Raw genomic sequence first — 15,367 nt, forward strand, 5'->3', positions numbered from 1 at the left:
AACAACAGATGGACAGAGCGAATGATTATAATCCATTTCTTAGTACATATGATATCTAGAATGGAGGATTATATGATCCCTGACCTAATGGAACCATCATTGACTAGATAAGAGTTCGACAGCGGTTTTTAAGAGCTATGATTGCTAGTCAGGTTGTGGAGTCGTACTTGCAATAATACTTATTAGACTTATCCAAATGGGAGACTGTTGGATTAGTGTCTAAGTCCATAATCCTAGACTATATATATATGATACTCCATTGCTAAAATCGCCACATGCAAGGGTTCTTGGGGGGTCATAGCCGACTTTGGCGTCTAACACATTCTCTCAAGTTCATCCCTTGTCCAAAGGTGTGTTGTGATTCCATTTGAGGCATTCATACTATTGGTGCTACGTTCTTAAAGGCCATAAATACAAGCTACTACAAAGAGTTATGTCATCTAACTTATTTCTATGTTGATTATGTCAAATGCATGCTAGTTGTAGGCTTAATGTCTTGGAAACAATATTGCATGTATAATTAGTGAAAACATAGATCGAAGGCATTTAGGGTTGTACGTATACCATAGGATGTTGTAGTATACTAAAACCCAACAAATCATACGTAACACTGGACCTACAAACAGTCAAATACTTGATTCTACCATAAGCCTAAAACCAAACAAGCAATAGGAAATAAGGCTATGTCAAACATTCTCAGACTATAAAATCTTAGTTATGTAAAATTTTGATGCATACACTAAGCAACTATAGTAATGATGTTAATTTCATATAAGGAAGAATCCTATGCTATCAGGCGTCATATAATCAGGCAATTCTATCATGCAATTCCTGAAGATCCCTAACCTATCACTATCATGCTATTCTAACATAACATAATATCAAATAACAGTGTGGTAACTTGGGGTCTACTTACTGGCTTCGGCTGATCGTACACATCACATCCTTCCTTTATTATTTTAAAAACAATTTTGGAAATCATTTTTATTACATTAGCAGCTACTTAGTTTGAGACTGGATTCACACGGATGTTCCTCCAATTCTAAACAACTCAAAAGTCAGAACAATTTTAAACTTTTCAAAACAACTCATAATCATAAAAATGTTACAAACTCATTGTTTACAAAGTGTTTAACAATATCAGAGTATCCCAAAATCATACGACCATAAATCAGGAGGATGTGTATGGTTGCACCTTCGCCTTTCCGTGATCATTAGAAGTACCTAAAACAATAAAATAAAATCATAAGCCAAAGCTTAGTGAGTTCCCCCAAAGTACCACCACATAAACACAACAAACAACAACATGCATAAATGAGCCTTCAACATGACTGGACCACATTGCAAGCCTATAGCCTATCTGGACTGCTCCCAAGCCTTCAACATGACTGGACCGCCTTGTAGGCCTAAAGCCTATTTGGAGTGCCCCGGTATCTTAGCCTTCAGCACAATGCATGACCGCCTTAACCCAACCAACCATCACATCTCGAAATACACATAACAGATAAACATATAACCAGTAAATAGACAACAAGCAGATCTACAGATCACACCTATGCTAATATCCTATATACCAGGATACTAATCTAACAGGTCTCTACCACATAATAACATACTGCCATATAAATAGGATATTCAATCCAATGGGTCGGCCTTGGTGCCTTCGACCCACAAGTAAAGTGACGAAGACTCACCTGTCAATTTGAACAATAACTTATGAGTTCCCGACTCTGACTCTCATCTCTAACTATCACCTATCCAACCGAAGGACCAATTCTCAAACACAATCCAAAATACCCAAAATACCGTTACGTCAAACTTGGTCAACCTTGCTTAAAGTCAAACTCAAAGTCAACCCTTAGTTGAGTCAACCCGACCAGTCGACTCATCCGAGTATGCTGGGCATACTCTTTTGTACGCAGGGCATACTCAATGTTTGACTAGCCTATGGGGCATTGACCGCGTATGCACAACGTACCACTTGGTACGCCCAATGTACATGCCCTGTTCATCCCTTTTTCCATTAAGAGCTTAATACACCACATTTTCATGTCCAAAGTAAGATCTAAGGCTAAAATATCATCATGAGTCATAAGTTTTCCAACTTTATGACTTAGCATGTCCAATAAGTGCTTAAAACACAAAGTCTCGACACCTTAACGCATTAAGACCATCTATGGCATGCATGGAGCAAAACTAACCATCAAGACCACATGTTATGACTTAAGACCCTTTCCAAGGTCTAAAGGGACAACTTAATGGGTCAAGAACATGCTTTTCTCAAGAATCACCATTTTTGGGACAAAAGTTTCTTAAAGAGATAAATATCTTGATCTACAAGATGGAGTGACCAAGATGTGAACTTTTTTTTTTTACCTCCTGGAGGTTGCTAAGAAAAAGGTGATCTTAGATCCAAGATGCTTCCAAGCTCCACGATCTTCTCACCACCTTCCTCTTCTTCAAAAACACCTCCAAAACACTCCAATGGCTTCAAGATGCACTCTTCACACTTAGGGTTTGCTTAGGATAATTTTTCACAGAGGGGATGATGAAGAAAATGAGACATCAGGCTATAATGAGGTTTATATATAGACCAACCCTTAAATATTACGGTTTTCCATTTCTTCATGTATGCCCCACGTAGAAGGTGTACGCCTAGAGTACACAACGTACGCTCAACATATATAACTTAGGCAAAATTACCATATTGCCACTTTGGCCCAATCTAGCAATCTTCCTCAACACAAGGCTCAAAAATACAATATTAATAAAAAATAGGGTTGAAATTAAAATTACCTTGACATTAGGATGTTACAAAGTGTGTGAAAATATCTCTCGACCAAGTATTCCTCCTTTGAATCTTGAATTCTATGGGGACTGATGGTCCACGATTGATTAAGTATGTTGCTGTGTTGTCTGAATCTACCTATAGATCTTTGGTAGACATGCACACAATCTCATGTTTTTCCCTCTCATTCAATGTTTTTTTCATCCTCTCAGCTATTCCATTATGTTGAGGTGTTTCTATAACTATCATCAACATTCTTTCCTCATCTCCATCACAACAATCAAAGGCAAGTAGTGTGCATACATTTTTGGGTTCATATTCATAATAGAGAAGTTGAAGTATTCAAATACTTATGAACTAAAGGCAAGTAGTGCAAATCTTAAAAGGAGGCTAAAAAATTGTCATATGTCAGACATCAGTGGTGATGATTTATTCAATAAACTAGAATTGTTATATAATACAACTAACACAATATTAAATTTCACTTATTCAGTTTTGTGTTTAATGTACATAATATTTTTGATTATTCCCATTAAAACTTAAAAATCTTATTTACAATCTACAATGTATAAAGAAAGATTAAACTTTTTTTATTGGATTTCGATTGAGAACATTTTTATGGAAAATATTGATTATTAAAGTATAATATATGAATTTTCTTCTCAAAATACAAGAAGACTTGATGTTTGAAAAAAGTAATGCGCTACTTTTTATATTCTTTTGGAAAGTTGGTTGTAGCAATTTTAATTTATTATTAATGATTCAAGACTCATATATGGTCTTAGGTACGAAATTTACAAAATATTTGTTATTAATTTTGTGTTTTGAATTTAATGGTAGGTAATTTAGGTAATAACGTTAACTATATATATATATATATATATATATATATATATATATATATATATATATATATATATATATATATATATATATATATATATATATTAGGTTCTATGGAAAACAAAAACCTTAAAAATGCATAAAAAATATTTAGAGATCACAATTTTTTTTTTGAATTTTTTTTATGAAAAAATCGCATATTTTTAAATAAATTCGCTATTTTTTTTAAATTTATTTTTTTTTTTGAAAAATTGATTTTTTATTTTTTTTCAGGGATTTTATTAAAAAACCTGCGTTTTTTTATAAAAAATTAAAAAAACAAGTTTGTAATTTCTAAGTATTTTTCTATGCATTTTTATGATTTTTAGAGTTTTTTAAGGTTTTTTTGTTTTCCAAATACCCCTTCCTTATATATATATATATATATATATATATATATATATATATATATATATATATATATATATATATATATATATATATATATATATATATATATATATATATATATATATAACATCATTTTGATTTTCACACAAGGCCACCAAAATTTCATGGTAGTGCCGGATGATGAGAACTTCCTTACATAATTTAAATTTGTCAACGACGTGACAACAATAACAAGACTTCCACGAGAACATAATAGCATTTCTTATGATTATCGTGAGAGAGATGGGAAAGAAGAGGCACAAAGGAAATTGTTAAATTAGGGAAGAAGCTTAATAAAGAGGTGTAGCATTTGCTGGATTAATCGGTTTAGTCAAATGATTCAAAAGTAGTTTTTATATCTAGGTGTATTTTAGGAAAATTTTGTGTTTTTAGCTTTCTTTACAAGTATTTGTATTAGAGTCGAAGTCTTTTAGTTTAGTATGAATAGGGCTATGTTTAAGTAAAGTTATATTGAGATTTCCAGTAATAATTTCAAGGTTAACAAGTACTTCATCGGTTCTTGGTTTTTCTTCTTCTGTATTTAATTCATACCTTGGGAACCAAGGTAACATCAGGTGGTATTACTAACGCTTGGTATTGACAGATTGGTATTTTCCCCTCTCTTGATTTTCATTACACAAAAGAATAAATACAAATACAAGTAATGGGCTACAGCAACTACGTGGGCTAAACTAATACAAATGGGCTACATATAATAATGCATATACACTAATACACCCCCGCAGTTTGAGCAGGAGGTCGAGGGAGAATGCTCAAACTGGATCTGAAATCCGTGAAGAGAGATGATGGCAATCCCTTGGTGAAGATGTCGGCGTACTATAGAGATGAAGGGACATGAAGAACACGGATTTGACCTGTAGCAACCTTGTCTCGAACAAAATGGATATCCATCTCTATATGTTTGGTGCGTTGGTGCTGAACAAGATTGGATGATAAGTACACAGCACTGACATTGTCATAGTAGACAATGGTTGCTTTGGAAAGCAGAGATTGAAGTTCTCGTAGTAGATTGCGTAGCCAGCAGGTTTCAGCTACAGCATTGGCGACACCTCTATATTCAGCTTCTGCACTCGAACGAGAGACGGTCGGTTGGTGTTTTGAGGACCATGACAGAAGATTGTCACCAAGAAAGACACAGTAGCCACTAGTGGAGCGTCTAGTGGACGGGCACCCTCCCCAGTCTGCATCAGAGTACGCAATGAGGCCCGTAGTTAAGGATGGGTGTAGCTGGAGTCCATAATCAAGGGTACCACGTACATAACGTAGAATACGCTTTAATGCATGAAGGTGTGGTTCCCTAGGGTCGTGCATGAAGAGGCAAATCTGTTGCACGACATAGGAGAGGTCCGAACTGGTGAATGTGAGGTACTGAAGACCACCCGCCAAGCTGCGATATAAAGAAGGGTCCGAAACTGGAGGGCCTGAAGGATCCAGTTTGGACTGAGTATCGGCGGGTGTGCAAGAAGGGTTGTAGTTAGACATGTTGGCTCTCTCAAGAAGTTGCATCGCATATGTGCGTTGAGAGAGGAATATACCCTTGTTGTCACGTGTGGCTGCAATACCCAAAAAATATGATAAGTCTCCTAGATCCTTCATGGCAAACTCAGATGCTAGAAGAGAAATGATGCGCTGCATGAGATCTGTGATGGAAGCTGTGAGGAGAATGTCATCCACATATAGTAGCAAATATGTTACTTCAGTGCCCTTGCAAAAAATAAACAAAGAAGAGTCACAACGGCTGTATGTGAAGCCGATGTTGGTGATGTAAGAAGCAAAGCGTTGAAACGATGCACGAGGTGCTTGTTTCAAACCATAAAGAGACTTTTGAAGGTGGCACACATAGTCGGGATGAGTGGAGTCTCGACATCCTGGTGGCTGGTGCATGTAGACAGTCTCATGGAGATGGCTGTGTAAAAATGCATTTTTGACATCGAGCTGGTGTATAGGCCATTGTCGAGAGACAGCAATGCTCAAAACAATCCGAATGGAAGCCGGTTCAACTACCGGGCTAAAGGTCTCCTCACAATCAATCCCGGGTTGTTGACTTTTTCCATTCGCTACCAATCTCGCTTTATAGCGTTCAAGGGAGCCATCTGCCTTATGTTTCTTCCTGTATAACCACATAGAGTGAACAATATTGGCTCCTTGGGGCCTTGGAACAAGAGTCCACGTATGATTATCAATAAGAGCACGAAATTCATCTTGCATGGCAATGGACCAATTAGGGTCTTGAAGGGCTTGGAGATGAGATTTAGGCATGGGAGATTCGGTAGTGGTGTGTAGATTTAGGCGTTGGATGGGTTTAGAAATGCCAACACGAGAGCGAGTGACCATAGGATGAGGGGAGGGAGTAGGTATGGGGTCCTCAGTTGTGGGAGACCCGTGATTAAGAGGAGTGGTGTCAGGAGTGGTATCCGAGGGCATTGGACTAGGGTTTTCGGTTGTAGGGGAACCAAAAGGAGGAGTGGGGGAGTCGGGTTGAGAAGTGTTGGAAAAAAAATGTCACGATATGAAGGAGGAATGTCAGAAGGAGATGTATCAAGGAAAGAGTATGAGGGAGGATGATTTGGAGAAAAGGATTTAAAAGGAAAGATTGTTTCCTTGAAGACCACATGGCAAGATATAATAATATTTCGAGTAGTAAGGTCAAAACATCTAAACCCCCGGTGATTTGAGGGGTAACCAAGGAAGATGCAAGGGGTGGATCTTGGAGCAAGTTTGTGAGGAGTTGGAATATGTGGATAACAAAGACAACCAAAGACACGAAGATGAGAGAATTGCGGAGGTTTTTGGTATAATTTGGTGAAAGGAATGTCATTATTTATGGAGGATGAGGGTATGATGTTGAGAAGGTGGGTGGCCATGTGGAGCCCTTCAACCCAAAACGTGGGTGGAAGATGAGCTTGGAATAATAAGGTACGAATTATGTTGTTTATAGTCCGAATCATACGTTCCGACTTTCCATTTTGTTGGGAAGTGCGAGGGCATGAGAAACGAAAGGAGATCCCATGCTGATCAAAAAAATTATGAAAGTGTTTGTTATCAAATTCACCCCCGTGATCACATTGAAATTGTTTGATTTCAGTTTGAAATTGATTTTGAATGCACGCACGAAAGTGTAAAAATTTACCAAAAACATCAGATTTATATCGTAACGGGTAAACCTATAAAAAATGGGAAAAATGATCAAGAAAAATAATATAGTACTTTATGCCGCTGGTGCATGGAATCGGAGATTCCCACAAATCAGAATGTATAATGTCAAAACAAGCAGAAACATTTGAGTTTGATTTAACAAAAGGTAATCTAATGTGTTTTCCAAGCTGACACGCAGGACAATTGATATGAGACGAAGTCTTATTACATGAAATAAAATGACTGGAAACTAATTTATTGAAAACACTAGCGCCCAGGTGGCCAAGTCGTTGATGCCATAAAGATGAGCTGTCAGCGACAAGGGCAACGGAAGACTGAAGAGACGAAGGAACAGGATATAAATCACCAGAACTGTCACACCTAAGCAAGACCTGATGGGTTGCCAAATCCTTCACAGAAAATCCAAATGGGTCAAATTCAATAGAAACTTTATTATCAGACGTAAAACGACGCACAAAGATTAAGTTTTTGATAATATTGGGTGTGACAAGGATGTTATGAAGATGTAAGGGTCTATGAGGAGTGTGTAATTTAGACTGGCCAGAGTGATTAATGGGAATAGATTGTCCATTGCCAACAAAAACGGAATTTATATTGCAATTATTTGTAATAGACGAGAGACTACCTGTATCGGAGGCGAGGTGTGAAGTTGCTCCCGTATCCATGTACCAGTTTGCGTCGGTTCCATCATTCAGCGACATGGAGTTGAAAGCTTGAGTTAAATCAGTCGGTTGATCTTGTGCCACTGGAGGGAACCATTGCCACGGAGGTTGAAGGGTAGGAGAGATCGAGGTATGGAGAGCATGGGCAGCGGCATGTCCAGGTGTAGTAGCAACAGAAGAGGGTGATGGTGGAGGGCCAAGGATGCTTGGTGGTTGAGTAGTTGGTGGAGTTGTGGCAGAGAAGCGATGGGGCTGTTGAGGACCGAGGTTGCTAGGTGGGTATCCGGGCCAGAACGGGGGGTAACTCCATGGGAAGGGATGCCAAGGCAGCTGGTATTGCTACCAAGGCAGCTACTGTGACTGATGACTTGCAGAAGACGCAGCAGGAGGCTGGCGGCGTTGCTGCTGCTCGGTGTTGTGGGTGCCATGGCGTCGCTGCTGGTTGGGGCGGCGATTTCCACGAGATGAGGTGGAGCTGTTGCGGTTGTTGTTACCAGCAAGAAGAATAGATGGGGATGATGGGTGGTCCGAGTGGGATGCTTGAGGAGGGCGAGAATTCTTGAACCTTTGTTCTTCAACCAAAAGTTTTGAGCGAGCTTGAAGAAAAGTGGGTAGAGGATCTCGGTGGCGTAGGAGGGTGGCAATGTGTTCATATTGAGGAGAGAGACCATTGAGAAGATGAGCAACAAGTGTTTTCTCGGGTATAGGGTTGTCAATATTCGCCAAGAGATCTGATATGGACTTCATTCGTTGGCAATATTGAGCAATGGAAAGATCGCCTAGTGTCATGCTTCTTAGTTCACTGTCAAGTTCAATTGCTCTGGCGTCCTTGTTATCCCGGAAGAGATTTTCAAGACTTAGCCAAACCGTATGGGATGTGGAGTTCTTTGTGAGAATCATGTTGAGAAGGGATTGTGTGAGGGTGCCATAGAGCCACGTTTTAACCACAAAATCAAGAGTGAACCATTCTTCATCTTTGTTAGAAGTGGGTTTGGAATCACCGGTGAGAAAATCACGAACACCAAAGCCACGACAATGGGTTTCAAATAATTCCCGCCATGCATCATAATTGAGTTCATTGAGATCAAGAATTATAGGAACATAAGTCTTGATATTGAGAGCACCATAGGGTTTCTGATTTTTGGGATTGGAGGTTTCACCAACCATTGTTAAGATTGAGAAGAAGATGGAGGGTGGGTTGGTCGGCGGCTAGGTTTAGGCCCGACAACAGTAAGATCGAGAGGAAGATGAAGAAGAAGGAAAGTAGGTTTTCTGGGAACTAGTCTCTGATACCATGACAGATTGGTATTTTCCCCTCTCTTGATTTTCATTACACAAAAGAATAAATACAAATACAAGTAATGGGCTACAGCAACTACGTGGGCTAAACTAATACAAATGGGCTACATATAATAATACATATACACTAATAGGTATTAGAGTGAGGTGAAGACGGTGCTATTTTAAGAGTCGACTTTCGAAGGAGAGGAGCCTTCGGGTGTTGGGTTGCCACTGTAGGTGAAGTGGGGTGTTTGGCAGAGGTTTATTTATTCGGGGTGCAACAAACTCAAGGTTTGATCGAACAAGAAGGTTCAACACAGTAGGGGCTATTTCGAGACTGTTTTACAGCATAAGAAGAAAATGGTATAGTGTTTTTCAGTCGACCTTTGTCTTGTGGAGATGGGGAGCACCGTACGTGATGAGAGAGGTTACTCGTGATAAACATAGGCAGTCTGTGGCTGTTAGTTACGATCAAATAATGGTTTGTTACGAGACGTTTTCAGCAAGGGGTGCTGCTCTCGGGATTGAATAGTTCTTGATCGGTTTGTTCGTGATAAGGGGATACCGACATAAGTGCGTGAAACACGGGTGGGAAGGACCCATCAAAGAACGGTGATCGAAACAAATGAAGAGATTGGAGAAACTACACCGTATGAACATTATGACATTGGAGTTCAAATCGGATGGGTTTGGATGTGGCCAAGGAAGAGGTCATTGATCCGGTAAAAGTTGAGATGGTAATGAACATGTCCAACAGGATGCCATGGTATATGTCACATGTGTTGCCAACAATCAAAGGGATTGAGAGAAGACTTTGGATGTGACGAAGGTGAAAGTCGGGTGTCCGAGAATGGTCGAGAATCGAGATGGTTCGAAAAGAAGGTGATTAAACATTGTTATGAACAAGCAATACGACCAAACCGATTATGGGGTGATTGTTGGATTAATCGGTTTAGTCAAATGATTCAAAAGCAGTTTTTATATTTAGGGATATTTTAGGAAGGTTTTGTGTTTTTAGCTTTATTTCCAAGTCTTTGTATTAGAGTCAAAGTCTTTTAGTATAGTATAAATAGGACTATGTTTAAGTAAATCTATATTGAGCTTTCCAGTAATAATTTCAAGGTTAACAAGTAATTCATTTGTTTTTGTTTTTTCTTCTTATGTATTTAATTCATACATTGGGAACCAAGCTAATATCAAGTGGTATTACTAACAACATAAGTGTACTACAAAGTACACCTGTATGATGGCTTGTGGGCTCAACTAACGCCTAAATTTTGATAGAATCAAGCAAAGGGACCATGCGTGCAACGTTTACAAACCATAGGGACCAAGTGCATAGAGGTTTTCATTGTTGGCCTCAACTAGCCAGTTTCGGCAATCTACAGGACCAGTTTTGCCAAAAAGTTATGTAACTTTTGGCAATCTACAAATATCTTTTTTATGTTACCATTTGCAAAAATAAAAGAAAATAAAATAAAGAAATTTGGTGAAGGCCAACAAAATCAATAGTCAACGGACACCCGCTAGCTGCACAATAACGACCGGCACAAGAACCAGATGAAATCATCCCGTTCACTGCCGCAATTCTGAAGCTCATTTCTGGAAACAAGAGATATTGTTAAGAATCAAAGGTCCAATCAGGAGAAGCTAAACGACGATGCTACCCACACCTATCAAAGATACCGAATCCTCTTTCATATTCCCAGACCAGACATGTCAACGTTTTACTGTTGCTGAAATTCAATCGGCGACCCAAAACTTCGACGAGGCATTAGTCATTGGCTGGGGAGGATTCGGTAAGGTGTATAAATGTTCCAACATCGGGTCCATGAGCGAAGTTGTAGTCAAACGATTGCACTCCATGTCCAATCAAGGAGCCAATGAATTTGAGTCGGAAGTCAAGGTCCTTTCTATGCTGCGACATGGTAATCTTCTATCTTTAATTGGTTATTGCAATGATGAAAGAGAGATGGTTCTCGTTTATGAGTTCATGCCTAATGGGACACTTGAAGATTATCTTCGCAAACCCAATTCGTCTTTATCCTGGTTACAACTACTGAAGATATGTGTAGGAGCAGCTCAGGGTCTAGACTACCTTCACAGGGGTACATCAGCTCAGCATGGAGTCATACATCGTGATGTGAAAACTTCTAATATTTTGTTGGATGCAAACTTTGTTGCTAAAGTTTCAGACTTCGGATTGGCTAAAGTTGGTTTAATGGATAGAACTCATGTGAGCACGGCTGTGAAAGGGACATTTGGATAGAAAGCAAATGTGATTTCAGCAGGTACCTTGACTTGATACGAATCGAAGTTGATACTGCAATAGGAAGCAGTAAGGATGGAAGTTCTAGAACATTCACATATTCTGAATTGGCAAGTGCAACAAATGATTTCATGGAGGAGGTGCTTTCCCCAACTGTAAATGAATTAATTTACATAGGATGGGTCGATGAAAGGACATCTGCCCCAACAAAATGTGGCATTGGTTTGCCGATATATGTTAGGAAGATCGTGATTCTCTCACAGAAGGTACTTCTTCCAATATGTGAAATGATGATGTGGGACTTACTTCGCATAGCATAATGAATGAACATAGATTTTTCATGCATTCTAACATTTTTTAGCCAATTTGGCTATGCAGGTCATCAAACTAAAAAACTTCAATCATCCCAAGTTTGTAAAACTCTTGGGATATTGCTGCAACAAGGAAGAACTGTTTTGTGTTTATGAGTTCATTCATGGCAAAAGTTTGGATAAATATCTTTACAGAGGTACGCATCTCTTCTAGTTCTAATTGTAATGAACCTTATTGTCAAATTGGCAGTTGGTAATATTACCATGCTTTTGAGTTGTTGAAGCATAATAACATAATGAAAGAATGAAAATCACAATTTCTTTTTCTTGGGTTACTTGATATGCAGAGCAAGCTACAACTTCACTTTCTTGGGTTGCACGATTGAACATAGCAATAGGAGTAGCTGAAAGCCTGTTATATTTACATAAGAGGAACCAGGCAGCATATAGCCAATTTAAAACCAGTCACATATTGGTGGATACGGTAATATACTCTGAAGCTGATGTGCTTGCATTTTTAAAGTAGAATGAAAGTAAATAACACAAGAGTGTTAAGGGTGCGTTTAATTGCGGAAAAATGGGCCGTTTTCCGGAAAAATTTTCCAAGAAAAATGAGAATTTTAAAAACGCGTTTAGTTCGTCTATTTTTCTAAATTTTTCACAGAAAATGAAAATTTTCGGTTTTCTAAAATTACAAAGAAGTTGAAAATTTTTGGAAAACTGATAATCATTGTTTTCCACATTTTTCTAATTCCAAAATTTTTCTAAAATATAAACACACACCCACTCCCACCCCATCCACCTCTACCTACCCCTACCTTAACACCCTCCACCCACACACACAAACACACACATACATACCCCCCCCCCCCCCCCCCCCACACACACACACGCACCAACCCACAAACACACACACATACATACACACACACACACAAACCCACACCTACCACCACCCCCACCCTCACAAACACACACACCCACACACACACAAACCCACACCTACCCCCACCCCTACCCTCACCCTCACAGACACACACACCCACACACACACAAACCCACACCTACCCCCACCCCCACCCTCACCCTCACAGACACACACACCCACACACATACAAACCTACACTTACCCCCACAAACACACACATACACACAAACAAACACACACTCACAACCACTGCCGCTGACCCGCTACCGTCACCGCCCCCACCCACACCCTACCACTGCTACCGTTTTCTAAAAATGAAAACCGATAGAAAAATATACATCTAAACACGTTTTCTAATTTTTTAAAACTGAAAATGAAAAATGAATAAGTTTAACTAAACGCGTTTTCTAAATTTTTCAATGAAAAATGAAAACGAAAAACGAAAATCGAAAAGGGAAAACAAAAAACGGAAAATGAAAATTGTTTTTCCGTAACTAAACGCAACCTAAGGTTTCACAAAGAAGAATTTAATTCATATCCAAGGCATTCTTTTTGAATTTTATTAATTCACAAGGAAGAACTAAATTTAACAGGTATTGCTGTATTGCCATATTTCAGAAAATCAAAATTGTTAGAAAATCACTGAAATCAAGAAACTTACAATATTTTCCAACCAGAAAGAAATATTTAATCTCATTTATCCATAAGGAATCTGCTAAGTCCTCAATATGCTCGGCATAAGTTTTGCATCTTAGCCTCACATCAGTTTTAATTTGTTTTTCTATACCTTTCATGCTTGTTTTCAGGATTTTAATGCTCGGCTTTCGGATTTTTCTTTTGTTTCTTACTCGTTCCAAATTGATCGATATTATGCTGCCCCTGAATGGTTTCGTTACCTAGCAGACAGATTTGATAGACTTTTCCGTGACGAAGACACATTTGTTAGTCTTCATGGACTATCTCCTGCAGATGGTATTAGAAGTGAAACATTTTTGATATTCTTATTATATATTTAAATGATATCCCAACCAAATCTTTTCCATGAACTTAGCCCTATGGTTAAAAAACTTGAAGGGGCGTTTGGTGTGTAGAATATTTTGGAAGGAATTGGAATTTGTCAAAAGATTTGGAATCTAAAGGAATTGAATTCTGTCACACATTTGGTTGGCAGAAAATGGAATGGAATTCCTAGTGTTCGTGAGCGAGAAGAGGGAAAACATATGGAGATGCCTTTACTTGTGAAATTAGAGGGTTAAAAATATATTGGAGTACTTCTATCTAACAAGGAGGAAATGCTGGCGATTGAATTCCATGGATTCAGGATGGAATGTTGAAATCTCTTGCTCAAAGGATTCTTTGAATACCAAATGCTGGATTAAAACGCAACTGAATTCCAATTCCTACCAAATCCTACAGAATCCAACATCCAAACGCCCCCTTACTTATTGATGCATGCGCTAATGGCTAACCAATCGAACTCCACTTTGACAGATTTTGCGATGAAAAATGAGATCTATGCTTTTGGAGTGGTGCTGCTGGAAATACTAACCGGGATGATGGTGTATGATGAGGAAAGACCCCTCGGAAAGAAAAATTTGGTGGAATGGGCTATGCCATTGTTAGCAGATGAGGTAAATCTTAGAATGATTATGGACCCACAACTTCAACATAACGGTTGTCCTCCAAAAGGAGCATTCAAGTTGGCTCAACTTGTTTTAAACTGTCTTCATGGTAAAAAAGATGAACGCCCCTCAATGGAAGAAATTTTGCTGGTGTTGAATCAATGTTATCAAGAAGAAATCAAAAGAGTTTGACTCTTAAAAGTCAAATAAATAGTTCTTTTAGACCTGTGAATGTAAAGTATATGATCCTGGTAGTCAGCTGAATAAATAGGCAGGAAAGATAGTGAATGGTAGATCCATTTGTAAAATGTATAAATCGAGCTAAATCTTTTTCGAGATTGTCGGGTTGCTCATTTAGTGCTCCTGTCCAAAGCCAACAAAGTAATTGGCCACTAGATCATGCATGTGGGACTACTTTGAGTCAAAGCATGTTGTATTTCCAAAGGTTGGATTATAAGAACCTTTTAGTAACGATAAGATTACATGAACAAAGATTATCTATCTACTCTTAGTTTTATGAATATTGTTGTATTGGATTTACTCTTAGCATGTATAATGTCGTCATTATAAATATAAATATACAATACACTTCACAATTCATTGGAGATTAATCATAATTACTCTTATATGGTATCGGCCATATTCTGATCCTCTTCTATTCATCTTTTCTAAGCCACCTGCTCCCTCTCCTATATTCGCAATCACCATGGCTAATGGCAGTACCTCCCCTCGCTCTCAATACTATCTTACACATGCTTACTATTAAGCTCTCTTCATCAAACTATTTTCTGTGGAAAAACCAAATCATCCCACTTTTCAAATATCAAAACCTTTTATCACACATTAATGGTGATTCCACTCGTCCCTGTGAGACGATTTTGGTTGAAAACAAGTCTTCTCCTCATTTATTGAAGAGGCTATGGCAGAGATTTTAGGTCTCTCTACTGCTTGAGAATTGTGGACTACCCTTGAGTCGGCCTACAACCATGACTCGGTTGAGAGAATGCAAAATCTCAAAGATTCTTGAAGGCAACTTTAAAAAGGTTCGTGTAACGCT

At 38.5% G+C, this 15,367-nt stretch overlaps 3 protein-coding genes across 3 annotated transcripts; 2 read left to right on the forward strand and 1 right to left on the reverse strand.

The window, feature by feature from the left end:
* Window positions 1–8,250: 8,250 nt before the first annotated feature.
* Window positions 8,251–9,066, reverse strand: LOC111891498 (uncharacterized). The gene has a single exon (XM_023887557.2). It carries the CDS (start codon window positions 9,064–9,066, stop codon window positions 8,251–8,253), a length of 816 nt encoding a protein of 271 aa, XP_023743325.1.
* Window positions 9,067–10,840: 1,774 nt separating this feature from the next.
* LOC111891489 (probable receptor-like protein kinase At5g38990) lies at window positions 10,841–11,449 on the forward strand. Its single transcript, XM_023887549.2, has one exon. It carries the CDS (start codon window positions 10,841–10,843, stop codon window positions 11,447–11,449), a length of 609 nt encoding a protein of 202 aa, XP_023743317.1.
* A 131-nt stretch (window positions 11,450–11,580) lies between these two features.
* On the forward strand, window positions 11,581–14,875 carry LOC111891488 (probable serine/threonine-protein kinase PIX13). The gene is made up of 5 exons (XM_023887548.3): window positions 11,581–11,715; window positions 11,828–11,957; window positions 12,108–12,244; window positions 13,495–13,660; window positions 14,180–14,875. The coding sequence occupies exons 1-5, from the start codon at window positions 11,581–11,583 to the stop codon at window positions 14,500–14,502; spliced, it is 891 nt and encodes a 296-aa protein (XP_023743316.1). The 3' UTR covers window positions 14,503–14,875.
* The last annotated feature ends 492 nt before the right edge of the window (window positions 14,876–15,367 follow it).

This window comes from Lactuca sativa, chromosome 4, assembly GCF_002870075.4.
Source record: "Lactuca sativa cultivar Salinas chromosome 4, Lsat_Salinas_v11, whole genome shotgun sequence".
NCBI lineage: Eukaryota > Viridiplantae > Streptophyta > Magnoliopsida > Asterales > Asteraceae > Lactuca > Lactuca sativa.